This window comes from Acanthochromis polyacanthus, chromosome 8, assembly GCF_021347895.1.
Source record: "Acanthochromis polyacanthus isolate Apoly-LR-REF ecotype Palm Island chromosome 8, KAUST_Apoly_ChrSc, whole genome shotgun sequence".
Classification (NCBI taxonomy): Eukaryota; Metazoa; Chordata; class Actinopteri; family Pomacentridae; genus Acanthochromis; species Acanthochromis polyacanthus.
The window spans coordinates 31076030-31102437 of NC_067120.1; the positions used below are offsets into that span (position 1 = coordinate 31076030).

General features: G+C 39.1%; 1 protein-coding gene across 1 annotated transcript in view; it reads left to right on the forward strand.

The window, feature by feature from the left end:
• The first annotated feature begins 4852 nt into the window (after positions 1-4852).
• Positions 4853-26408, forward strand: part of carmil2 (capping protein regulator and myosin 1 linker 2) — a 66677-nt gene continuing 45121 nt past the window's right edge. The window contains exons 1-22 of the mRNA XM_051952162.1: positions 4853-4882; positions 5145-5233; positions 5593-5687; positions 6123-6209; positions 6911-7020; positions 8037-8114; positions 9365-9441; positions 11321-11425; positions 12796-12865; positions 12970-13051; positions 13377-13473; positions 14180-14234; positions 14377-14549; positions 15620-15688; positions 16584-16677; positions 16861-16950; positions 17500-17628; positions 18059-18175; positions 20034-20209; positions 22112-22199; positions 23786-23875; positions 23990-24056. Of these exons, the coding sequence (XP_051808122.1) occupies positions 4853-4882; positions 5145-5233; positions 5593-5687; positions 6123-6209; positions 6911-7020; positions 8037-8114; positions 9365-9441; positions 11321-11425; positions 12796-12865; positions 12970-13051; positions 13377-13473; positions 14180-14234; positions 14377-14549; positions 15620-15688; positions 16584-16677; positions 16861-16950; positions 17500-17628; positions 18059-18175; positions 20034-20209; positions 22112-22199; positions 23786-23875; positions 23990-24056 (2068 nt within the window). The remainder of the gene's footprint in view (positions 4883-5144; positions 5234-5592; positions 5688-6122; positions 6210-6910; positions 7021-8036; positions 8115-9364; positions 9442-11320; positions 11426-12795; positions 12866-12969; positions 13052-13376; positions 13474-14179; positions 14235-14376; positions 14550-15619; positions 15689-16583; positions 16678-16860; positions 16951-17499; positions 17629-18058; positions 18176-20033; positions 20210-22111; positions 22200-23785; positions 23876-23989; positions 24057-26408) is intronic.

A 26408-nucleotide genomic window follows, 5' to 3' on the forward strand; every position in this document is an offset into this window, starting at 1 on the left:
AAAAACCCACAATTCTCACTGAAATCACTTGAAACTCACAAAAGTAACAATAAATAAAAATTTATTGAAAATTAAATAATCAAAAACAGCCATTACTTTTGAATTGTTGATTAACATAATTATTTAAAAAAACAAACTAATGAAACAGGCCTGGACAAAAATGATGGTACCTCTATAAAAGATTGAAAACTATTTGACCAGAGTGACATGATTAACTCAGGTGTGTCATTTAATTGACATCACAGGTGTTTCCAAACTCATAATCAGTCAGTCTGCCTATTTAAAGGGAGACAAGTAGTCACCCTGCTGTTTGGTGAAAAGGTGTGTACCACACTGAACATGGACAACAGAAAGCGAAGGAGAGAATTGTCCCAGGACATCCGAAAAAAAATTATAGACAAACATCTTAAAGGTAAAGGCTATAAGACCATCTCTAAACAGCTTGAAGTTCCTGTGACAACAGTGGCTCATATTATTCAGAAGTTCAAGACCCACGGGACAGTAGCCAACCTCCCTGGACGTGGCCGCAAGAGGAAAATTGATGACAAATTGAAGAGACGGATCGTTGGAATTGTATCCAAAGAGCCCAGAGCAACCTCCAAAGAAATTAAAGGTGAACTCCAAGGCCAAGGTACATTAGTGTCAGATCGCACCATTCGTCGTTGTTTGAGCCAAAGTGGACTTCATGGGAGACGACCAAGGAGGACACCACTGCTGAAAAAAACTCATAAAAAAGTGAGACTGGAATTTGCAAAAATGCATGTTGACAAGCCACAAAGCTTCTGGGAGAATGTCCTTTGGACAGATGAGACCAAACTGGAGCTTTTTGGTAAGGCACATCAACTCTATGTTCATAGACTGAAAAACCAAGCATACGAAGAAAAGAACACTGTCCCTACGGTGAAACATGGAGGAGGCTCAGTAATGTTTTGGGGCTGCTTTGCTGCATCTGGCACAGGGTGTCTTGAAAGTGTGCAAGGTACGATGAAATCTGAAGACTATCAAGGCATTCTGGAGAGAAATGTGCTGCCTCGTGTCAGAAAGCTTGGTCTCAGTCGCAGGTCATGGGTCTTCCAACAGGACAACGATCCAAAACACACAGCCAAAAACACCCAAGAATGGCTGAGAGAAAAGCGTTGGACTATTCTAAAGTGGCCTTCTATGAGCCCAGATCTGAATCCCATTGAACATATGTGGAAGGAGCTGAAACATGCCATTTGGAGAAGACACCCATCAAACCTGAGACAACTGGAGCTGTTTGCTCATGAGGAGTGGGCCAAAATACCTGTTGACAGCTGCAGAACGCTCATTGACAAATACAGAAATCGTTTAATTGCAGTGATTGCCTCAAAAGGTTGTGCAACAAAATATTAAGTTATGGGTACCATCATTTTTGTCCAGCCCTATTTCATTAGTTTGTTTTTTTAAATAATTATGTTAATCAACAATTCAAAAGTGATGGCTGATTTTGATTATTTAATTTTCAATAAATTTTTATTTATTGTTACTTTTGTGAGTTTCAAGTGATTTCAGTGAGAATTGTGGGTTTTTCCTTCTTTAACTGAGGGGTACCAACAATTTTGTCCACGTGTGTACACAGTATATAAGTTAGAAAAATTATGAAACTTAAAAACATGCCCAGAATATAACTCATAAGTAAAGATATTAATGTTAATTACTGTAAATTGAAAAGCTTGATTGCAGCTGGTAGGAAGGATTTCCTGCTGCACTCAGACCTGCACTGAGAGGGGGTGAGTCTGTGGCTGAAGGTTTTCTGCTGAAACACCTCCAGACTGTGTAGCGGGTGAGAAGCATTGGTCATAATAGAGTGCAGCTTTCCTGAGCGTCCTCACCTCAGCCACCTGTTGGACTGATTCTAGCTCAACACCATTTGTGGAGCTCGTCTTCTTGATCAGCTTATTCAGCCAGTTTCTGTCCCTGGAGCGAGCCCCCTCCCCCCCAACAAACAACCCCAAAGCCCCAAAGAATAAAGCAGTGGGCACCACAGTCTGGTAAAATGTACATAGAAGAGGCCTGCACAGGAAGTAAAGTCTGCTTCGGCCCTTCTTGTACACTGCCTCCATGTGTCTGGAACAGTCCAGTTTGTCGTCCAGCTGCACTCCCACATACCTATAGCTGGAGACAGCCTCCACCTCCATGCCAAGAATGGCGACCGGTTCCGGTGTGGACTCGGTCACCATTTCCTGGATTTTTAGAAGTGTTCAGTCGAAGACGGTGGAGGTTGCATCCCTGATCATGTCCCTATACTCCTCCTCACATCCTCCTCTGATACAGCCCACAACTGCGGAGTTACTTTCATTTTACAGTATTAGATATGCAAAATGCTGATTGGGCAAATTTTCAGTGACCATGTTAACAAGTAAGGAACCATTTATGAAGATGTCACACTGAAGTTGAAGATTATTGGCAGCTTTTTTTGGTCTGATGAGCATCACCTGTTAACACCTTGTGCTGTAAAAATTACTCCGTGCATCTAGCTGAAGAATTGTTTTGTTCTTTATTTGTAAGCATCAGATAACCTAGCCTGCATGATGTCAGTATGTTTGCATCTCATTAACATGCAGTTAGATAAAGCTAATTTGAATGTTGTTCCCCAGGAGGATTCTCTGATACCTATGCTGCTTTGTGTGATTTCAATGAGATGCCATTTAGAGAGGAGATTCAGTGGGTAAGTTTCTGCGATAAGGCAAGATAAAACAAATGAGATATGCCACATATAAATGCACTGCTGCATTGAATTATTACATGGCTAACTATATTTACAGGATGTTGACCACATATACTACATCCACAACTGGAAACAATTCAATCTGCAGGACTTTAGTCACTTAGACAGCTGGTGAGAAAAGACAGAGTAACGTTTCATCCAGTCCTACCTTGCCTGTGTTACATACACCTCTTTTCTCTCCTCTCAGGGACTTGGCATTGGCTGTAGCGGCTTTGTCTTTCAACCAGTGGTTTACAAAGATCTGCTGCAAAGAACTTAAACTGGTAAACTGGTACTCTTATTTGATTTACTGTTTTGAATGTGTTCTAGTGTTGAAAATTAGTAAAGAGTTCAGATGTTTAAATTCAGGCTTTTCAGAGATGGAAGTCATACAAGAAATGGAAGAAAGGTAGCCTAGCCACGCTAGACAACCCACGGCAACGAATTTAATTCTCTGCCAGGGTGGGTCTAGTTACCCTCCATAAGGCTCGAGGCTGGATTCTCCTAAAACTGGCCGGACGAATCACCATGAAGTGTAGAGTCAGAAGGCGGGCGTAACGAAGTGACGACAGAGGCGCGACGATTCTGACAGAAACAACCGGCGCACAAAGAACAGTTATCTGTCAACTCGGCTTTGGCCACAGCCCTTAAAGATTTGAAGCTAAAATTCAACTTGAAAGATAAACAAAGGACGGCACTGAAGTGTTTCATTGAGAAGAAGGACGTATTTGGACTTATGCCGACGGGATATGGCAAATCCTTAATATACCAGTTGGCTCCACTGGTTGGGAAGCTAATGGGACTTAGCCACAATCCGCCGGCGCTCTAGGAACTACGTCAGCCTATTCGTTGCACTGATTTGTTGTATACCTACCCAATTGCTGCAGAGTGATTTGAAAGACAACCTTTTAGCCCGCCTCCCTCCCTGTCGAGCGGCCCTAGACCCTTGTGCCTTCAGAACATGGGTCTAGCGCGGCTAGGCTAGAAGAAAGGACCACTATCAGCACAACTTACAGAACATTCTTTAGAGCGATACGCTGCCAGTACTGCTTCAGCTCAGCCGATGATGTAGGTGTTTTGGTAGGGTAGTTATGAATCTACAGCACTATCACTCTTGACACTGTTTAATACCATACTGTCGCAACATGAAATCAAAAATTCTCAGTGAGTACAGAAGGGCTGGAGTATTTGCATGCACAAAATTGTTCTTCATGAACTCTACAGGGAGAACAACAGAGTGTTTGGGAATAGTGTTCTTTATATCCTTTCTGAAAGCAGAATAGGTTGTGGCAAATACACACCGATCAGGCATAACATTATGACCACCTGTCTAATATTGTCTTGGTCTGCTTTATACTCCTCTGTCCCAGTGGGGCATCGATGCAGGACCTCTGAGGATGTCCTGTTCAATAAGATTTGGATCTGGGAGTGTAGAACCTGAGTGAACACCTTAGCTCTGTCATGTTCCTTGGGTCACTACTGAGCAGTTTGTACAGTGTGTCGGGGTGCATTGTCCTGCTAAGGCCGGAAACTGGTATCATGGACTGCGGTTACCATGCAGGGTTGGGGGTTGCTTGACCTGCAATGTTTAGGTGGGTGGTACAAGTCCACTCGAGGTTTCCCAGCAGAACATTGCATTATAGCAAGATGGTCAGTGTTATTCACTTCACCTGTCAGTGATCAGAATGTTGTGGCTGATCGGTGTCGAGTTTTTTGCTGACTCAAACCAATTAGCAGGAAAGATTCTCTGCTAAAACACTTTAATTCTGACCCATCCAGGTCGTCACAATAGACAATACAGGTGATATGTTAAGATGAGTGCTGGGCAACGCTTCAAATTTTTAGTTTTGATTAATTGCATTGTTATGTGGGAAATTAAATAATGAATTTAAAAGCAATGTATTCTGCAGTTATATTTTAAAAATACTGCTATATGAACAAAAATGCAATCACATTTGTTTTGTTGTTTACAAAGCTAAGGAACTAGATTTAGTGCTTCTTGTATAATAATACCATAACCCGTTTCCCTTATTTAAATGCATTTGTGTTTTATTTTGTGTGCTTTAAGAGCCAAATAAACACCCGAGTCAAATTCTTTGTAAGTGTTCACATGCTTTACCAATAATGCTGATTCTGAAACAGGCAGAGACCATTGTATCGACCTGTACTTGAAAATGTTTAAACTTTTTGTCTCAAAATGGAGCACAGTCAGTCTATTTGTAGGATTGCTTCCAACACATTATGACACCAGGAACCTGCCAACACCTCTTTCAGTTCCATAGAGAACATATTCTGCATCTTTATGAGATGTATCACCACATTTCTCAAAGCTCAGCAGTCTCTACAGAATGTGTGGAACTATAAAAAAGAAACACCAGACTACACATTTCTTTTGTCTGTGTTTGTGTACCTTCAGTCAGTGGATGTCCAGCAGCAGCTGACTTTCCTGCTGTCCAGATCTCCCAGTCTAGAGGAGCTCTCACTGGAGGCCAGTGGACTGAAACTGTGAGTTTGTGTCTGAACATGTATGGACATACAGAACATGGCAGCAAGAAAACATACACTCACCACAACAAACGCTTAACACTCAACTTTATTAAGGTTGTTGCTTCGGGACCCATGGTTTCAGCATACGTTCCTTAATTCTGATTTTAAATGACTTAACTTTTTAAGAATTGTATTCTACTGATGGTGCACAGTTTCATTATCAGTAATTTTGTTAAGATTACAACCTGGAATATTAATATTTCCCAGTTGCCTGTGGAGTAAACCCAGTAAAATCAAGAAAATGTTAAATTTTAAAGTGAAATTAATGCTACACAGTATTTACTGAGATTGAGAAATAACTTTTTATTCTGTTACAGGGACTTTGCAGTCAAAATGGCAGCTGCTCTTCGAGAGCACACCTCATCTACCCTGCAATCCATCAACCTCTCAGGCAATCCAATTGAAGACAAAGGTGCCCTTTTTCAGCCTCACATCTGAGTGATATACTTTCACAATATATGCATGCTTTGTTGGCTTATGCTATGCATTTTCCAATACCCAGCTTTAAGACGGTAGATCTTATGTGCCATAATCTTGACCCTTACATGTGTGACATAGATTTACTGGGTAGTAAAAGGCATGAGTACATAAACTGTTCTATCAGTCAGTGAGAAAGTGAATCTCTCTGTAGTGAATCCTCTGTCTCTATTCAGTGATTAATCCCAGGCATATACCATTCCTGGTGCTTGAATTGTGATACAATAAGAAATGGTGATTTTATTCAAATCAGCTATTGGTATTTGAGATTTTCGCATGTGGATCAGTGCTCCCTCTGGTTTTCTGACAGATTGTGTGTGTGTCTGTGTGTGTGTGTGTGTGTGTCTCATCTTGTGTATTTTATTCCTAGGTGTGATAGCTCTCAGTCAGGAGCTGAAGAATCTGGATAAAGGACTCAAACAACTTTCTCTGTCTCGGGTATCGATGACTGCTAAAGGTATATAGATACGCACATTCTAAATCTTCCAGTACTCTCACTGCTTTTGATTGTAATCTTATAAAACAGGAGGATGTCCAAGATGAAGCTGGAGGAGGAGGATACACCAATCAGCCACACAATTAAAACCACATGCTAAATGCTGTAAATTCCCTTTGTGCTGACAGAGTTCAGATCCGTCAGGCCATGGACACAGGACCTCTGGAGATGTCCAGTGGTGTCTGACATGAGGATGTTCCCAGTGGTTTCTTAAATTAATGTGGATTGCCAGATGAGATGTCTGAAGTCAAGTCGATGCTTTAGGGTGTCTGTTGTGTTCCTTGAGCAGTTTTTGCTGTCTGGCAGGATGTACACTGTCATGCAGGGGGAGGTCGCTGAAGCTGCTGTTGCCATCAGGGATGTACTTTGTCTGAAATACTGATCAAATACACTTTACTGTCAGTGACTTTAATGTTGTGGCTGACTGGTATATACCCACACCATACACCTCCATTAACTATTAACTCCTTTTCCTCACATGTCTCAGTTGTGCAACCCTCTGTTCTGCTGCTTCTGCCAGAGATCAAATGAATAAAGAATGTGATCTTTAGCCTGCAATCATCAATTTCAAAGTTTATCAGTTATTTCACAAATTTGACTTTCCGTTTAGTTATTCTCCTCCAACAACTTCTTCATTTGTGAATGGTCTGATTTGTTACCAGGTCTTGGCCATCTGAGTCAGGTGTTGTCTTCTAGCCAGCTGTTGGTAGCATCTCTAACCCACCTTGACCTGTCTGGTAACCCTGGCAGCCTGGTGACTGAAGAGGCCATGGTAAGCTCTGTTCAGTGTTTATCTTTCACGTCAGTTGATGTGGATTGAGGACAAATGATTTTACATTCAAAGAATGCTCATACAGTCATTACATGATACACATCCAGAAATAGAACAGAGAGGCTAGTGAGAAACCCCAGTGGGCCACCAGTGGCTTAATGCGGTCATAGGCCGGCTAACAATGCTGGGCACCAGCAGAAAAAAGAAGCCTTTATTGTCACAAATACATTTTTACAGTAATGTGAAATGTTGTTTTTGCATATCCCAATTGGGGTCAGAGTGCAGGGTCAGCCATGGTACAGCACCCCTGGAGCAGGAAGGGTTAGGGACCTTTTTCAAGGGCCCGACAGCGGTCACATCGGGGTTTCTGATCAGTAGTCCAGAAACTTAACCGTCGTACCCAGAAGCAACATTCTTGGAATAAAAAAAAAAAAAAGAGTACTGGAAAGACAAAAATGAAGGGAAAGTAGGGGTGCTCAAAAAGTTTAATTAGAACCACCAATTAACCTTAGCATGTTTTTAGACTGTGGGAGGAAGCCGGAGAACCCACACAGGGAGAAGATGCAAACTCCACACAGAAAGACCTCAGGCCCAGATATACGGCCCATCTAGCTGTAAGGCTATAGTGCTAACCAGTGTTTCATATGCAATAAAAACAATTTAAGCACATTGTCTAAACGTTTGCTCAAGGCTATTTTTTAATTGCGAAGTTATTTCATGTGATTGTATAAAATACTTAAAAGTATCTCAATAAAATCTAATCAGTAAAACCATGATTATGTTGCTGAAAATTATTTCTTGAAAAGAGTTAGAGTAAGGGTGGAGTCCTATCAGTTATAGGGTTTTATTGCTTAGGTTTGTGTGGATGTAAGTAACTGCTCAATAATTTCTGTACTTTTCCAAAAGATATCACTATATACAGCTGTTTGTTTTATTTATTATTGGCAACACTGCATGTAGCAAATGATGTCTAAACATCTTAAATGTATACTATACAGTATGTGTTTGTCTTTCAGTTTCTCTTCAAGTTCTTGTCCAGTACAAACTCTCTTTCCCATTTGGACCTCAGTGATACCAACTGTCCGCTGGACACGGTCAGTAAGAGACGATTCTTAAATGTACACTTCTGTCCTCTTGTTTATTTCGTCTAAAGAAATATTCAGACGTTTTGAAAAATCAACTCACTGTCAGAGAAGAGGGTCACTCAAGGACGACAGTTATCTCAGTCCTAGCCTACTATTCAACAGGAAACTGCTAAAAAAAATAAAAAATAAAAAACTAAGACATGAGACCAAGACAAATTTATTTGGTTCAGATGATGTCTAACATGTTCAGTATGAACCTACCAGAACTAGCAGAGTGAATGTTTAGTCCTGAAGTGGGTGTGTTGATACTGGATTGCTGGAGTGGATAAAGTGTTTCAACTGTGTCAATTTGTAGAATGCCTGTAGATGTGGATATGTCAAAATACTGGCTGGCATGATAACTCCCAGTCTCTGAATCTGAACTGTTTGTCGTTTTATGTAACAGCAAATATTCTGCTGTTCACCTTAGAAATGGTGCAGTTCCTGGAAGGTGACACACGTCGGACTATTTGACAGTGGTTTACTCCCTTCTGTTGTATACTGTATATTTTCTTTTTCAATATTTAGATTGTATCTCTAAGTTTTATACCAATTACAGGACCTTGAAAGAGTGTGGTGTTGTATTTTTTTGTCACTACCTCTCCAAGTTAGTAGTGAGTGGTCCTGTGTGCACCTGCCTGGACTTTGCATCTGATACCCCCAAAGTTCAGTCCTCTTATCAAAATAAAAGCCACAGTTATCAAAATAAAAGCAGAACCATGTTTAGTTCCTTAATAAAATGATTTTAAGAATGTCACACAGTGTTTAAACTTTTGTAACAGTAAAATGTCATTTTTAACTGTCTTTGAAAACCTCATAATTTCATGACTTGTATGTTTTGTTTGTGCTTTGTTGTATTTATTATCATTGTTGTTGTTATGATGATGATCCCTAATCAGTGTATGGTGCTGAGTATGCGGATTTTTATACCCAGGGTATAAACTCCATGGTGAAAGTAATGCTTTATAATGTAAAGCCTTAGTAAAACAAAACAACAACAAAAAAGTAATCATTACATGTTGAGAAAATGGCAGACTTTCTTAAACATGTTGTAAAATACCTAATAATTTCTTATCTTAAAAATCCAGACAGATGCATGCTGGTGAAACATGATGAAAATATTAAAAGGGTAGAAAACCCGCTGAGACTCTTGTTACTTGTGTGTTGAACTTCTCGGCTTGTAATGTGTAACGCTCCCTTATTCTGACTTTGTCTTGCAGTTATTTGTGTCCCTGTCTGCTGGATGTTGTTACAAACTGATGCACCTGAACTTGGCCAGGAATCCTTTCAGCCACAGGTCAGCTCCACTGTTCCACTCCTGTAAAATCTTTTGCTTTGTAGTTATTTTGAGATGTAAGATCTGCAGACTTGGCATCCTTTCCTCAGTACTGACAGACTCCTTACTTCTACACATATATATATTTGGATATCTGTAAAGGAGAATAGTTTTTGCGAAGCCAGACCTCAACAAAAGCATAGATCATGTATCAGACAATGCTTTTGTAGAGTATGTATGTTAGTAGAAACGCTTCAAAACATGGCCTCAATTCCTTTTTTTGTCCTTATGTGAGTTCTTTAGTGTAATTGATTTAATTTACTTGTGCATACACAGCGGCAAACAATTAAAAATCATTCTGCTTATTCATTTAGCCAACAACATCCATCAGGAACTTGTTCATTTCTCTCAAAAATACATTGTCATTTGAAGGACACTTTATTTACTAATTTGTAATTGGTTAAGCTTTTAAATTTGTACACCATTAACTCAACCCCAGTCAGACGTGAGCAGCATCATCATTACAACACTTCTGCATGTGCAAATCTGTGCAGAACGGATGTTTAGAAATGTGGAAGTGACTAAAGCAGACCTGAAATGCAGTGAGCTAAAAATAGGTAGGAAGTAGATGCCAAACATGATACATTTCTGTTTGAGTGCTGCACTGGTTCACTGAATCCTCCTCTGTCACCACCACAGGAGCTCAGGGAACAGAAACACTCCAATGGCTTCATGTTATGAGGTTCTAAGGGTGTGAATGGTTAAATCTGTGGTTGGAACATTAACATTACTTTTAACATGAAATAATTAAGAAAGGTTAATGGCATTTCTGATGCAGCCAAATGAATGTGCCTTATTAATTAACACATTAATCCAGTGAGCGTACCCTCCCTGTCTCAGGTGGCATGCAGTTAAAATATGAGCCATCAGAGGTCAGTCTAAGCCTACACAACAGCCACATGAGGCAACACTATAGGCTACAAGATATCAACCCAGAATCTGTCATAGTCTCATCAGAACAATATGGTCTCACTGAATTGTTAAGCTGACCGTTAACAATAATCACAACAATATATAAAGAACAGAAACAAAGAAAATGTGAACATTATTATATGCAGACAGTATTACCAGGCGTTAACCTCTTGGCCTTGTTATGTTGTTTGGTCTGGATTTTGAGGTGTCTTGCTCTCGGCTGATAATGCATCATAGCTGCAGCATGTTTCGTTTAATTCAAAAGGAGGACCCAAATGTAGATGCATGGCAAACATGTAGATGGAACAAACAGTTAACAACTTTGATAATTATTATATGCTGTAACAACGGCTTTGAGGGCAAGAAGCAAAAAGCGGCTGGAGAGCCAAGACTTAACCTGGGCAACGTCAACAGCTGAAGAAGACAAATCTAGCTAAACAGAATCCAAAAATCATAAAGATATGGAGAGCTGAATGGATGTAGGAAACCCAGGTAACCAGCAGGTAAACAGGAAGTCAGCAGGACGCACTAGCAACCAACGGAGACAAGACTCTATACACATTTAGAAGCTTATTGAGTGATGACACGTGGGTGAATTAATCAAGATTGAATTATTTAAGACTATCAAGACAACACAAAGGTAGATCCATTTGATAACATACCATTCATTATGTGAATTCACTGCCCACGTGCACACTGTAGCAGCAGAGACCACATTACATCAACAAGAACAGATGCTCCCAGAATCTGTGATCTGACACCTTTGTCCCAGTAAGAAATGGTAATGAGCCTGTATGCACAAAGCCAGCTCAGAGACCCCCCGGGATAAATGATGATAATTATAAACATCATTGGTTTCTGTGATCCACAAATTCTAGGATGGGACTGTAATGTCAATAATGATAAAACATACTGTGTTTGTGTGTAGAAAGGTGAGGGAGGTGACCCGGAGCATTCAAGAGTTCTTCAGTCAGAGCTGTGAGCTGAAGTATGTGGGCCTGTCTGCTACCAAGCTACCTCCACAAGCTCTCAGGTATGTTATCTCAGTAGAAACAAAATACTGTCATACAACAGTTTACATATTACATGTGTCACATTTCAGCATTCAATCGAAATTCAAACTTGACCACGGGAATTGTAGCTTTACAAACTGCTCTTAATTTAAAGTGATTTACAAGCTAAAAAAAACTGAATGGATCTTGAGTTGAAGGGCTGCACAGTGGATGGCGGTTAGCATTTTCACCTTGCAGCTAGAAGATCTCTGGTTCATGTCCCCGCCTTCCCAGGATCTTTCTGCATAGAGTTTGCATGTTCTCCCTGTGCAGCGTGGCTTTTCACTGGGTACTCCAGCTTCCTCCCACAGTCCAAAGCATGCTGAGGTTAACTGGTCATTTTAATTGTCCGTAGGTATGAATGTGATCGTTTGTCTCTCTGTGATGGACTGGTGACCTGTCCCCTCAGTCAGCTGGGATTGACTCCAGCCCAAACATAAAAATTAGTAACCAAATCGGAAAAATCTTATAATTTTTATTTTTGGGTGGCTGTTTTATAATGTTGCTTATCTTTGCTTGAATTCATCAGAAGCTCTTTGTCTGTGTGGGTAGAGATACTATGTCTACAGTGGATTGGAGCCATGGCACATTTTACTATGCTTGTGTGACTTGCCCTAATGGCCACTAATTCGAACATAACCTCTAAAACATATTAATGCATCCCTGGAAATAACTTTGCCCAATATATACATTTTGCTTTGTTATTTACTTTTCAGGTTTGCTAACTTGCTAAAATTGGTCAGTTGTGCTTTAATGACAGAAATCTAAGGCTATGTTTGAATGGTTATTTCTCAGGTACTATTCAAAGTACCTGTCATTTTTCATCATATCATTAATGCAGAATTTACAGTATTTGACAAGTAGATCAAAGAGTCTCTGATTATGGGTGGGTTGCAATTTTGGGGGAATAAAGGTTGAACCCGATTTCTACTCTAACATTCCAGTTACCACTGTAGTCATGCACTTGTTGAGAATTGTTAACAGGATTTGTCTTACAGGTGGTTTGGAAAAAGTTACAACTTGCTTTTGTACTACATTGCCAAGTTTTGGAAGCAGAAAATCTAAAGTTATATGAATTATAGTGATTGCAATAAATGTGATATTCATATGGTTGAACTGTAACTATCTGACATAATATACTTGCTTTTATCCAACTGGTGATTTTATGATGATTCTATGTATTTCTTGCATTCAGACTAGTATTGTCTTTTCACATTTGCACCACATTTTGGAAATATTTCTATAAAATGTGATCACCTGAAAATCTGTGATTCATGAGTCTGGCATTGAGGTAAACAGTAACATGTCAGCTTTATTACAAAATGTATCGTATGTTTTGTTTTACGACTAGGTTATTACTACAGGGTTTGGCGACCAACACTCGTCTCTTCGGGCTGGAGTTAGACCTCAGCAGCTGTGAGGTACATTACACGCTCATAGACACTCGCGGTTATAGCTTTTATTTGTGCTTATAGGTTGCCAGAGTTGCAGTAAATTAATTTCACTCTGGTATGTCTGTGTGTAGCTACATTCAGCAGGAGCGCAGGTGATACAGGAGCACATCTCTGAAGCTACAGCTATCAGAAGACTGGACATCTCTGACAACAGTATGCAAAATCACTTTCACACATGCAACATTTCATCATAGCACACAGACAGCAAACCTCTGATTTCAACATTCATCTTAGTACTGTTAAACCGTATATAGTGTATACAGTATATATACCATCCTGGTGCCACAGAACCTCTGGGGATGTCCTGTGGCACCAGGATGGTGGCAGTGAATTCTGTGGGTCCTGTGGATCGCAGGGTGGGACCTCGATAGAAATATAGAAAAACTGTTTGCTATGCAGCTGCCAGCAACCCTAAAATGTTTACATCGTCATTTTCATCATCTGTGCTGCTCCCACTCTCCTGCTTTTCAACCACTAGGTTTTGAGAATGACATGGTGACACTGATTCTGTCTGTTGGTCGATGCCAGTCTCTTCGACACCTTGCACTGGGGAGAAACTTTGCCATGAAGTCCAGGTCTGGTAAACCTACAGTTATCCTTTTGCTCCGTTATCACGTTTCGTCCTGAAATCAACTCATTACATTGATGTATGTCCGCAAACCTTTGCATGCAAAGAGAACCTTTACATGGAGAGAACTCAAGCCTGTAGCTGTAATTTGAAGTTGGAAACCTCAAAATTCACTAAAACAGAGTCTTTTAAGCCTCACGCAGTCAAAGATCTAGTTCACACGGTTTGGTATCTGTCATGCAGATCGAACACTACATCCAGATGCACTGAACAGAAATGTCAACACAACATGCAAATGGTCTTCATCTCAGACTTTAAAAAATATAAAAATCTCATTGCTATTGCTACGGAGTTAAATTTAGTGCACAAAAAGTTTTCAAGCTGTTTAACTGGTAACGAAATCTCTGCTAATGAATTAATCCACACCCTGGTTAGGTGTGGCTTTAAAAGACAACGATCAGAAAGTGTGACCAGTACACAGGTACTTGTGTGTCTAATGACTATAAAAGTCTAAAAATGCCTTAAAATTTAACTTTATTCAAATAGCATGATGCCACAGATGACAAGGTAACTTACACTGGCCCTTTGAGGTCATGCTCCTACTTTTCAAATCCTCTTAGTCCCAACTTAATTTTGTATTAAATGTTGCTGATGTCTTTGTCTTTCTTTTTTTCCTGTGTTATTCCATGCTATGTACTCTCTCTGTCTACCAGAGCTCTCACTGATGTTCTTCAGCGTATAGCGCAGCTCATTCAGGATGAAGAGTGTGTAAGTCACACTTTTGTTTTCTTTGCAGTCACATCTATTGAAATTTCCATATATGTAGGCAGACAGACTTACTTTGTAACATTTCCAGAAGATAATTTTATAGCAAATCTTTGACAGAAGCAAAATGCGTGATTGTCTGCAGCCCTTGCAGTCTCTATCGGTGTGTGACTCCAAGCTGAAGACAGGGATGCACATTCTTCTGAGCGCTCTGGGTGGCCATGCTACTCTGGCTGAACTGGACATCAGTGGAAACAACATTGGAGACAATGGAGCAAAAATGCTGGCCAAAGCCCTGTTGAGTAACACCAGACTGAGGTACACACACACACACACATACACCTTGTCATCCCAGCCAATCCCACTATACAACAAGAAATCAACATCTAACTTGAGTCAACCCCAGAAAATCTGTCTGAAACTTGGGTGTCGTGATCGATGACCAGCTAACCTTCAAGGCTCATGTGGCCTATGTCATGCAGATTTGCACTGTACAACATCAGGAACATCAGACCCTTCTAGCACAGCTCCTGGTCTAGGCTCTCGTAGAATCATGCATCCACTACTGCAACTCCTTCCTGGCAGGCCACTTTACTGGCTTCCAATAGCTCCCTGCATAAAATTCAAAACTGACACCTGCATTCAAATAAGCTCCCTCCTACCTGAACTCTCTCATTCAGGTCTACACTCCCTCTCGCTCACTGTGCTCGGCCAATAAAAGGTTTCTGATCCAACCACAACAACTGGGAAGGTCGATAGTTAGACTCTTCTGCTCTGTGGTTCCCCAGAGGTGGAAGGAGTTACTGTTCGATCTGCAGAGTCCGTCTCAGTCCTTAAGAAAAGACTAAAAACCCGGCTCTTCACTGAACACCTTTGCACATGACAGACAGTAACAATACTATTCTGTGTGCACTGCCTGCAGACACCATGCTCCTATTATCACACTTGAACTTGTTTTATTGAACTTATCAAGGTTGTTGTCTCCTGAGTGGATCCTTGCTTGTGTTGTATCTGCTCTCAGATGTATGTTGCTTTGGATAAAAGTGTTTGCTAAATGAAACTGTAGAATTCTTTAGATCTGGACTTGGCTCCTTAGACTTCCCCAGTTCAGTGTTTGTTTTTTTTTGGCAAATGGATCCTATTAAAATTGATTCAGAGGAGTCAGTACCTGTGGTTAATTGTAATCATTCATGCTAAGTTAAGAGGTCATGGCACTAAGATTTTTGGTTATGGTGACCAGCGGGGTTCATCTTCAGGTGGTTCATTAATCCGGGCTGAGCTGATTGACTCTCATATTATGTTGGAAGGCTTAAGGTTATTAAAAGGTCTTGACCACTATTCAGAAGTTTACAATACTTCCCTGAACTGACCTTTCTTTCTCTTTCAAGGACCTTAACGTGGGACAGAAACAATGTGTCTGCTAAAGGTTTCCAGGATGTGGCAGATGCTTTAGAGAGGTCATACATGCACACACACACACACACGCATACGCACACTAAAAGTCACACAGAAGTAACAGTTCATTAATTTAAAAATTCAAAATTCCAGTATCAGTTGTAGACTAACATTGGTCAGGTGTGTGTCTAGATGATGCTTGTTGGCTGCAATGATCAATTCACACTTTATAAAATCACCTAGTATGAGGTAACAAGTTCAGTTTGATTACTAATCAAGGCCTGCTGTGCGAGTTACATCTGGATAATTTAGAGACCACTAAATTCTGGAATCTGTGAATTACAAACTCCTGATGTCCTAATGATCGATCTGTTCTATGATCCAAGTTATTTATCCTGAATGTAACATGAACGTGCACATCAACCTCAGTGTCCTGTTGTTTCCCAATGTCTTGCTCGTGAGCATTTAATGGATTTTTACAGCCGTTTCTGTAATGATAACTTGAACTTAAATCACTTCTAAGCTTTCTGCATTGAAGATTTCTATTAGATTAGTTTCAACTTTATTGTGGTTGCACAGAGTACAGCGAAATGCAACCTTTGTATATCCCAGCTGGTCAGGAAGCAGAGGTCAGCCACACCACGGCTGAAACAGATAGGGCCAACAGTGGTAGATTAGAGATGCTAGGCTTGAGCTACAAACCTTCCAACTAGTATTCAAATTGATTCTGGGAAAATAATTCCGACACAATCACGACGACACTTGAGGGAAAGTCAGACAACCACCAAATTTAAGAATTCAAGGATGAATGTTTAGGCCCAAAGTGATGGACAGAATGACTGATGGACGACATTGACATGATTACTACTTTAAAGTTAGGTGTACTTTTTTTGTACAATTGCCCTCTATAAAGTTGTATGGATATATATTTGGATAACAGAGGTCTTTGTTGTGCAGAAACTTCACTCTGCAGCAGGTGTTTATGCCCCTGGCTGATCTCACACAGAGTTACCGCAGCAACCCTGATAAAACAAAAGAAGCTGTGAACAAGGCAAGTGTGAATGTCTGTGTTCAACTATTTAAATGGGATTTTTCTTTTAAAACAACACCCAATCTCAAATGTATATGAAAAGGTGAATGATTTACTGTATAAAGAAGATATTAGTCATTGTTATAATTGCTATAGTTCTGTTATGATTGTTCTAATTATTAATGTAATTAATTTTGCATTCAGATTCAGCAGTGTTTAGTCAGAAATAACCAGATGCAGTCTGATGGCATGGATCTTCAACCTCAGGTGTCTAAGACTCAACAGTCTGAAAAGGTATCAGAATTATTATACTACTGATCACCATAATGCTGATAAACTCTAATGTTCATAATAGAATAAAGAATGAAAGAGCAGAAATACCAGCGTTTCTATGACTACAAGTGGAAGATATTTTGTTCAAATACTGAATACTTTTACAATCAGATTTGAATCAAAATTAGAGTTTGATCAAATTTACATATAAAAACATTTTTCAGTTTGGCAGTATAAATCTACTCTCAATCATATTTTCTTGCTGTTAGAATACTGTACTCCTAACAGTGTGGAGTGCAGTCGGAAATTATACATAACATTCAAGAACCTAGCAAACAAGCAGAGCAAAGCAGATAGAATGATGTGGGGGAAACTTCTGCCCTTCAGAAACATTAAGAAGTGTGAAGAACAGAAAAAAGTCCAAACTTAAACTTAGACGTGATGTGTTATAGATTCATCTTACAAACTGAATCTTATCCTAGCAAAGGCGGAGCTCTACTGGCTCCATGTGCCAATTTCTGTCTTGATCTGTATTCAGCTCTGTCTGTGTCTATTGTTTTCCCCCTCTAGCTGATCCAGGGTATGTGTCGGCAATTGGAAGACAGCCTTCAGCGTTTAAGCCAATGTAACATTCAGGAAGTCCAGGCTGACGTCCTGACTGCACATGAGGCGCTTCAAAATGCCAGGAATTCTTTCAAGGTAGTGGCTGCGTGTTCTGAAAACCTTTTAAATCATTCAGTTGTTTTGCCTAGAAGGATGATAAGCAATTTATGTACATGTATGTAAACTTAGTGGACATTTTCTTATTATACACTCAATCTATTGCTACGTAATAAACAAGTCAGGTATAAACTCTCGGTACAAAGATGTTGCATAGCTTTGATTGACACTGTCAGACAAGCATCATTTCAGTCACGTTTATTGTTGAGCTAGTAGATTTGACACGGAAAGCAGTAAAATAAGAAATATTTGTAATTTGTTGTCCAGCATATTTGCAAATATGAGGAGGGACGATATACAGATGCAGACCTTCTTTAATTTAGGTCATATGAGTGCACCCAGGAAAGTAGCCAGGGATCATAAGTGATGCTTTGTGCCATTAATGTGTTTGTTGGTTTTACTTGTACAGCTTCTTCCCTCACTACATGAGGCAGACCGGAATTGTGCCTCTGATGCAAACTTGGTGAACAGCATCCTCACCGACGCTGCTACTGCCCTGACCAATGAGTTCACTAGAAGCTTACAGGTACATATTAGCATACACTGGCCAAACCTCCAAGCAGCTGAAAACAAGATTTCAGGCATGCATGGGCTTCTTGATCCAATTTAGAAACAAGAGTTCCCACTTCACAGGACAGGGATCAGACTATGTCTATAGTTGTCACTGCTGTGAGTGTGTTAGATGGTTAGTTTATTTATTGCAGCCATTCTCAGACCCATTACACAGTCCTGTAATCATTTCCCTCAAAGACGGCACAAGCTAACATGACACGAACACTTTTACATCTGCCATGTTTTTTGTCAAGCCATTCAATGTGAGAAGTGTGAGCAGATGTGGACAAATTCAATATGAGAAAAATAACTACTTTGCTGGGTTTCTTAAAGGATTGCATAGCCCAGACTGCTCCCTGTTTCAATGCAGTAAGAATAAACTCAACTGATAGACACCCATAATACACAGTGGCAAGGACATTTCTCCTCTCATTCCTTCAGCAGCTACACGTTTCACACTGTGACAAATGTGCAGCATTACTATTACCATTCTGCTATGGGGCCTATTTGCTTTTTTGTTTTTTGTTTTTAATCAATCACAGTAGCCCTAATCCCAGTCTAGAGTGAGGGTGCTCCTGCAGATTAGTGTTGAAGTGAATTGTTCTGGTGAAGCGTTTGCATGTGGACAGCTGATCAGTCATTAGAATGGTTTATTCACTGAGAGAAAAAAAGCAGCTAATTGAGCATCTAAATCAGGAGTGTCAAACTCATTTAGTTCAGGGGCTACATTCAGCCCCATTTGATCTCAAGTGGACCACACCAGTAAAATCAGAGAGTAATAACCTATGAATAATGACAACTCCAATGTTTTTCCCCATTGTTTTAGTGCAAAAAATATTTTTGTCAGACAAAAAAAAAAAAAAACACGACAAAATTTTACATAAACAGGACACAAAATAACAAAAGAATGATTCATGATCAAAATGACAAAAAATAGTCAAAAATAAGACAAAATATCTCAAAACGAGAGACAACAAAAGCGAGAAACAAAGCAACAAAAAGCAGAACGATGCAAGCAAGACAAAAAAACGCAAAACAACAAAAATGAGAACAAAAACAACAAAAGCATGACAAGCAACAAAAGTCAGACAAAAAAGAATAATCATCAAAAGCAAGACAAAATATTCCAAATATGAGACACAAAATGACAAAATAATCATTTATGATCAAAATTACAAAAAAACAACGAAAACTAGACAAAACATTACAAAAATGGGACACAAAACGACAAAAATTATTTTAAATTTATAGTTTTACCAAATTGCAATTTACTGTCATTGTCTTCTCTGTAATTTTTACTCTTTATAAAGCTGTCCCGCGGGTCGGATTGGACCCTCTGGTGGACCGCTTTTGGCCCACGGGCCGCATGTTTGACACCCTTGGTCTGTATCTTCATCAAAACTTGCCTTTTCCTGCTTATAGGTTCCTGCTCCAAGGTCGTTGGTGCTGCTTTATGCAAAAAACAAACGCATTTTTTTCAGTGATTTAGCCATTTTAGTCCTGCATACCAGTGTTACACCAAAATGATTCTACTGTCACTATTTTTGCAGCAATGCTGTTGGACATACAAACACTCCAGAGTGTTTTTCCACGTATGGCTGAATGATAATGAGGTACAGCCAGACTATTCACCAGAGCAGATACAGAGAGGTCTGGTTATGAGAAACTAGCCCTGAATGTGTCTAAAATAACAGAATGAAACACATTTTAATAGGTGGTGGAGAGATGCAAGTTTAAGTTTGGTTTTGAGGGAAGACTCTTTCTTGACAGCTTCAGTCTTGACTCAGATTCTCTGTCTTGGTCATACTTAGGATATGGTCTGTGTGTTACAGGAATTGGCTCAAGACCTGATGAGACATGCAGAGGTAGTGTGCCCACAGGTGGTCCAGCGTTCCAGTGTGTGCGAGTGTCTGCTAGAATGTGTGTCAAAAAGAAGCAGACAGGCGCACATCTTCATGAAAAGCACTCTGGTGGAAGACGCGGGCCATATCATCAGCAGCAGACTGCGGTAATGACATGTGTATAAGACTAAAACATTTCAGTCTTTAAGAAACCTCATTTTCTCCTGACATGATAGTGTGGCTGATTGTATGAACTGACTATGAAATAAGAACCATATCAATGGATTTATTTAATCATTATACTGCATATTTATGAATGGAAGTGTTATGTGAGGATCTTAATTACTTGACAACTAAATGAACATAATACACTGGAAAAAATGCCCCTCTCTAAACAAAGAAACTTATTTCAAGGAACCTTTGCCTTGAAAAAAATCTGCCAAAGAACAAGTGAAAAATGGCTTGGTAAGATTTCTTGAAATAAGATATGTTATTTACAATATTGAGATCTTAAAATTAGCTGGAAAAACTTATTTGAAGCTACATTTTATCCGGATTGTCAAGCTTAGGTGTCTTAACTCTCCTGTTGTCCTCATTTACGGCACCAAAAAATACTGTTCTGGGAAAAAAAATCAAAAAATTCTGCAAAAAAATTCCCCAATTTTTAAACATTTGCAAAATCTTCAGGAAGAAAATCCCGTAAAAATTTCCCTTAAAAGTTTTATTCTTTAAAAAAAAATCCCAAATTTGGCAGGAAATAAAAATTAAAAAATAAAAAACATCTAAAAATTGTAAATATTTTTCAAAAAAGAAAAAAAATCATCCAAAAATTCTAAAAAATTATCTAAAATGATTCCATATATATATATCAGTAAAAGTTCTAATATTTTCTTTAAGAACATTCAGGAAAAATCCAGCCAATGTCACCGGATTTTTTCTCGAATGTTCTTAAAGAAACCTTTTTTGAACATTTTTTTTCCCACCAAAAAATGTTCAAAAATTTCCCCCCCAAAAATTGAAAATGTAGAAGTTTTCACTGTGAAATATTTTTTTTCCCCACATTTTTAAACTTTAGACCGTGTCAGTTTGACCTGCAGGACAACACGAGAGTTAAACTTGTTTTGAGATTTCTTGTAAAATTCAACTCAAAACAAGACAATTTCAAGATTGTTTGATTTAAGATATTTAAGATGTATTGTCTTAAAACAAGTCCCTCCATCTTGCTGAAATGTCACTAGCTAAGTGAATTTATCTTAAATCAAGTGGAATGAGACATTTTGACTAAAAATAAGCCAGATAGACTTGGAAAGATTTTGAGTTTTTACAGTGTATGTACTTTGATGGCAGTACCTTGCTCACTGTAAACATAAGACACTTAAACTGAAAGCTATGTATGAAATTGATTTAGCTTTCCCCGTTGATATTTAAAGACATTTGAGGCTCGAAATGTATTGTTTGCTGCATTTCGTTTACGTAGCAGAGCAAGAAGTATCTTAACTGAGCAGTATAATTCCCTTCATTACTACAAATGGTGGTCTGTCAAGAATTATAAATAGCCTTTTACAAAGGCAGTGTAACTAAATGACAACACAGTTTACAAGGAGTCTAATTTTCTTTGTCAAATAACCGATAAAGATAAACTAAAACTGAAAAAGTGAGATTTTGGTTTGGCAGACTTTCCCCTGAGGAGGATTATTTTTGATCAACAATCTCTGACAGTCTCTGCCACGCTAAAGGCATGTCTTTATATGTTAAACTGATTTGTATATGCATTACTGACTGAACTTTTTTATCCAACAAGACACAAGTTAGTCAAACAAGGCTAAGACAACTGGGATAGCACAGACAGATACATGTCTGATACACTGGAACACTCAATTAAATTTGTACACTGGTATATCCAAGTCCAGACAGAAATACATGTTGTACTAAAACACAATCACGTAGTTATTAATTATCCAATCGAAGCATTTATTACTGGAAATGCTCAGCCATTGTAGCTTTTGTTTCCTCTTCAAACTGCTGCAGGGAAACTTGATTTTCTCTGTTGCTTTGTTTCATCCATACAGTGAAGTGAGACAAACACTGAGTGTCACTCTGGCTGAAAGCATTGCAAAACAGATGGTCCAGGACCTGACAGTGGCACAGGACAAAATGGTAAATACGTATGAATTGTTTCATTTATGTGTGTGCTGAACTGTGAGGATGATTGCTGCACTCCATGTCTTTTAAATGCATTAAATATTATATGATCAAAATATATATTTTTGCTGTCTTGTGTACAATCAAGAGATTTCTGAAGCAATCAAAAATGAAACCATGCAGCCTCCAGTTCATCCAGTATTTTCTCTCATTGTCACATAAAATGGCAAATATCTCCTAAAGTATTCTGTTCAAGTTCTCTTGAAATTACCAATAGCTATTACTGTTTAATGATTACAATTACACAACATTAGGATTGATATTTTCTTCTATAGTATGCAAAAACACACATCACACATTTTGTTCATGCGCTGTATGTAAATGTATCTGATAAGGATGATATAGAAATCATGATACCTTTTTTGTTTAGCAGAGTTCATACAGCATATGCAACTCAAAGTGCTTTAAACCAAAAAAAAGTAAATTGAAACATACACATAAATAATAAAATACAATAGTTCATAATTACAGTCAGTAGTAGATACCAGTAAATTACATGAAATTATGTAAAAAAAATGACACAAATAGAAGCCTGTAAAGTAAATTAGAACTGATTTAGGTGCTCTGGCCTCCTCTGGAAGACAGTTCCTGAGGTGAGGGCTAGATGACACAGAATGCAGCATCTCCATACGTCTTAAAGGCATTATGGAGGATGGTTTTTTTTTTGTTAAATTTGCCTGATTCACATAAAATGAATATACTGACCTTTAGTGGACTTGTATGTATGGTTTCTAAAAAAATTAAAAATTAAAAAACATAACTGTGGACATGGCAGGACCTGAAAAACATCAGCTAATCAATGCGCTCGGACCGAGGCGTTTGCTTTGCTCCCTTTCCTGTCAATCAAAAATCTTCCGGCTCAGGCCGAGTTACGTAGATTACGTATGCCTTGGACTTACGTGTTTTCTGTATGTGTTGCTTTGGTATAGCTTCGTAGTTAGCTGGCGACTTGTTTTGCTCATCTTTTTTTACATAATGGCAGATAAAGATCCAGGGGGACCCAGCCGTAAAAGACAACTTCACGAGTGCTACGCAAGTTTCTGGACGGGGGCGTTTCTTCGTAAATGTTAAGAGGGGGGAGGTTAGAGGGGGGTGAGGGAGAGGTTGTATGTGCGCATGCGCATGCTACGTTCAAAGTCGTAGGAAATTAAATCTCCTCTAATGCCTTTAATTCTGCTCTAAGGCACCAGAGTTAGACAGTCTTAATATTTTGGAGAGTCGCAAGTCTTCGAGCTAGTAAACTAGGAGACTTTAAAATAAAAATATCCTTAAATTAATTCAAAAATCAACAGGAAGCCAGTGAAGAGACTTTAAAATGGGAATAATGTGGTGTCTGTAGCTCATTTTGGTGATGAGATGTACTGCAGAAAGCTTTGTCACATCCACATACGTGTGTCAATGAGACAACAAGGCAGTTTGTCAGTTGGGTGCGTGTCATCAGGTGAGAAAGAAAGGTTAAACTGTATCATCAGCATAGGGAAGAAAATCAAAGTTTTCATCCAGCTAATTATTATTTTTCTGTTTCTTTATTTACTGTCTAGGATTGCCTGATGAAAGAGCATTTATGCAATACTCAGACAATCGCCATCCCAGAGCTGCGACTGGTCGACAGTGAATTCCCAACTGATGATGTAAGGGACACACCCGTCTATCTCAATTTGTTTTAATAATCACACACGGTCTGTGTAAAATTTTCCATTTTTGTTTTTCTTTATGCTAATGACTATGTATTCCTTTGTCACCAGTATAGCCCAGCATTTTGGAGGAATGGTTTGCACTCCACAAGCCTGAGGCCCGCCCCTTCAATTAAGAGTAAGACAAAGGCACCATTAGCATATCCATTAGCGTCTCTTCCTTTCTCTGAATCTGAGTTCACTTGAGTTTAGTTACATTTATTTGCATTTGCAGGTGATTGTGTTTCTTACAAAAGCCATTAAACACAATACATTTTCTGCTGTAATAATAATTGCATTATGCTAAAGACACAATAAAAGTAGAACATGATTAAACAAGACAGACAATTCTATGATTCATAAATGCATTGTTCATTACTGTATTCGTCATGTTTGCAAATAGTTATCTATTTGTAAATCCAAAACACATGAAGTGACATTAACAGTAATTTGGAGCAGTGCTTGTTTCAACCGGATGACTCTAACAACATTTCCACTCTGTTTGGCCTTAGTTTAGAACCAGTGTGAGCTCTTGCGAAATGTTTGTCACTGAAATGTCAGACATCTAAAGTATAGTTGTACCGGGCTTTGCAAAAGTTCTGTTACACGGTTTCATGATCTTTAGAGACGTTTACATGTCGGAGTGAAAAATTCCATTAAATAAACTGAAAGTTCTACCTTATAGGCAGGTGTCCTTAATACAATTGTTTTCTCCGGTGAAGTTGTATCAAGATGGAAGTCAAAAGAGTTGAGATATCTGCTCTCCTTCATGCTGGCCACAACAAGTCTGACATAGCCAAGCAGCTGAACATCAGCCGGATGACCGTCCACAGAGTCGCGGAGAGGCTCAAGAATGGTGAAGATCTTTCAGTGATCTTTCAAGAATGGTGAAGACCTGAAAGATCTTCACCATTCTTTAGCCTCTCCGCGACTCTGTGGACGGTCATCCGGCTGATGTTCAGCACAAAGGAGAGAAGATATATCAACTCTTTTGACTTCCATCTTGATACAACTTCACCAGAGAACAAAATTTGTATTAAGGACACCTGCCTATAAAGTAGAACTTTCAGTTTATTTAATGGAATTTTTCACTCCGACATGTAAACGTCTCTAAAGATCATGAAACCGTGTAGCAGAACTTTTGCAAAGCCCGGTACATACAGCCAGGTCCATAAATATTTGGATACTAACACAGTTTTCAGCATTTTAGCTCTGTTCACCATCACAGTGGATTTGAAATGAAACAATCAAGATGTGCTCTAAGTGCAGACTTTAATTTGAGGGACATCTGTGTTATCGATTTAGACATTCTGTCTTTGACTTTGTGAGAAACATAACCTTAATTACATTCAGTCCAATTCAGTTTTACTTGTATAGTGGCGATGTAAGTCTTCTCAGGGTCCTTTACATTGTAAAATAATGATTTTTTACAGAGGGAAACCCAACAATTCCAATGATTTCATTGAAGCAAACTCTTTGACAACAGTGGGAGGGAAAAAGCTCTTAACAGGAAGAAACTTCTACCAGAGCAGGCTCAGAGAGGGTAGTCATCTGCTCTGACTGGTTGGAAAATAGACAAACACATAAAAGGACAATAATCATTGGGGACGTCGGTGAGGCAGGTAACTGCAGATCAGAAATATGTACGTCCAGAGCCAGAGACTTCTGCAGAGAGGACAAACACAAACTATGGGAGAGAGAAGACACAAGGTTACTGACCTGCAATGCTGGTAAAGTTATGACAAGTGAAAAAGACATGCTCAGTTGGACAAGAGAAGTCCCCCAGCGGTCCAGGCCTATAGCAGCAGCATAACTAAAGGATGCTTCAGGATCACCGAGCAGCTCTAACTGTAAGCCTTATCATAAAGAACAGCTTTAAGTTGAGCCTTTAAAGCAGAGAGAGTCTGCCTCCTGAACCCAAACAGGAAGCTGATTCCTTAGGAGGAGGATGCTGAGAAAGAAAGACTTTTTTAAAAAAAAAAGCAAAGTAGATGATAGGATGTTCACCCCGGATACATATCCATGTGTTATGCTTTGTTTCATCTTTTTTTACTATTTGGTGGGTTTAGGAAGCTCAGCTACTTTCTGTTTAGGAAAATGTGAGGCCCTTTTCCAAGATGTTGCAGCTGAGACAGAAGTATGATAAATGGCCAAGATATGTTGATTAGAAATCTATTTACAATACAAATAAATGTAACCTGGAAGGAAATATGTTTTCCCTCACAACGTAGCTGAGAATTGGGCTGAGTTGTATAGGAGTATCATTTTTGAGAGAGAGAGCTTATAGCTTATAGCGACGATCGCTTCGCTCACTTTTCTTTCACTGGTGATTCCTGTGGGACCACTAGAACATTCTTTGACAACTAGATGCTGTATGAAAATGAGATTAGCATATCTTATTTGGATGATGGAGCCCAGAACGATACACCAATTGATCCTGAGTACAGGCAAACAGTTTCTTGCTACTACATGGTAAACAAGACTGAGACTC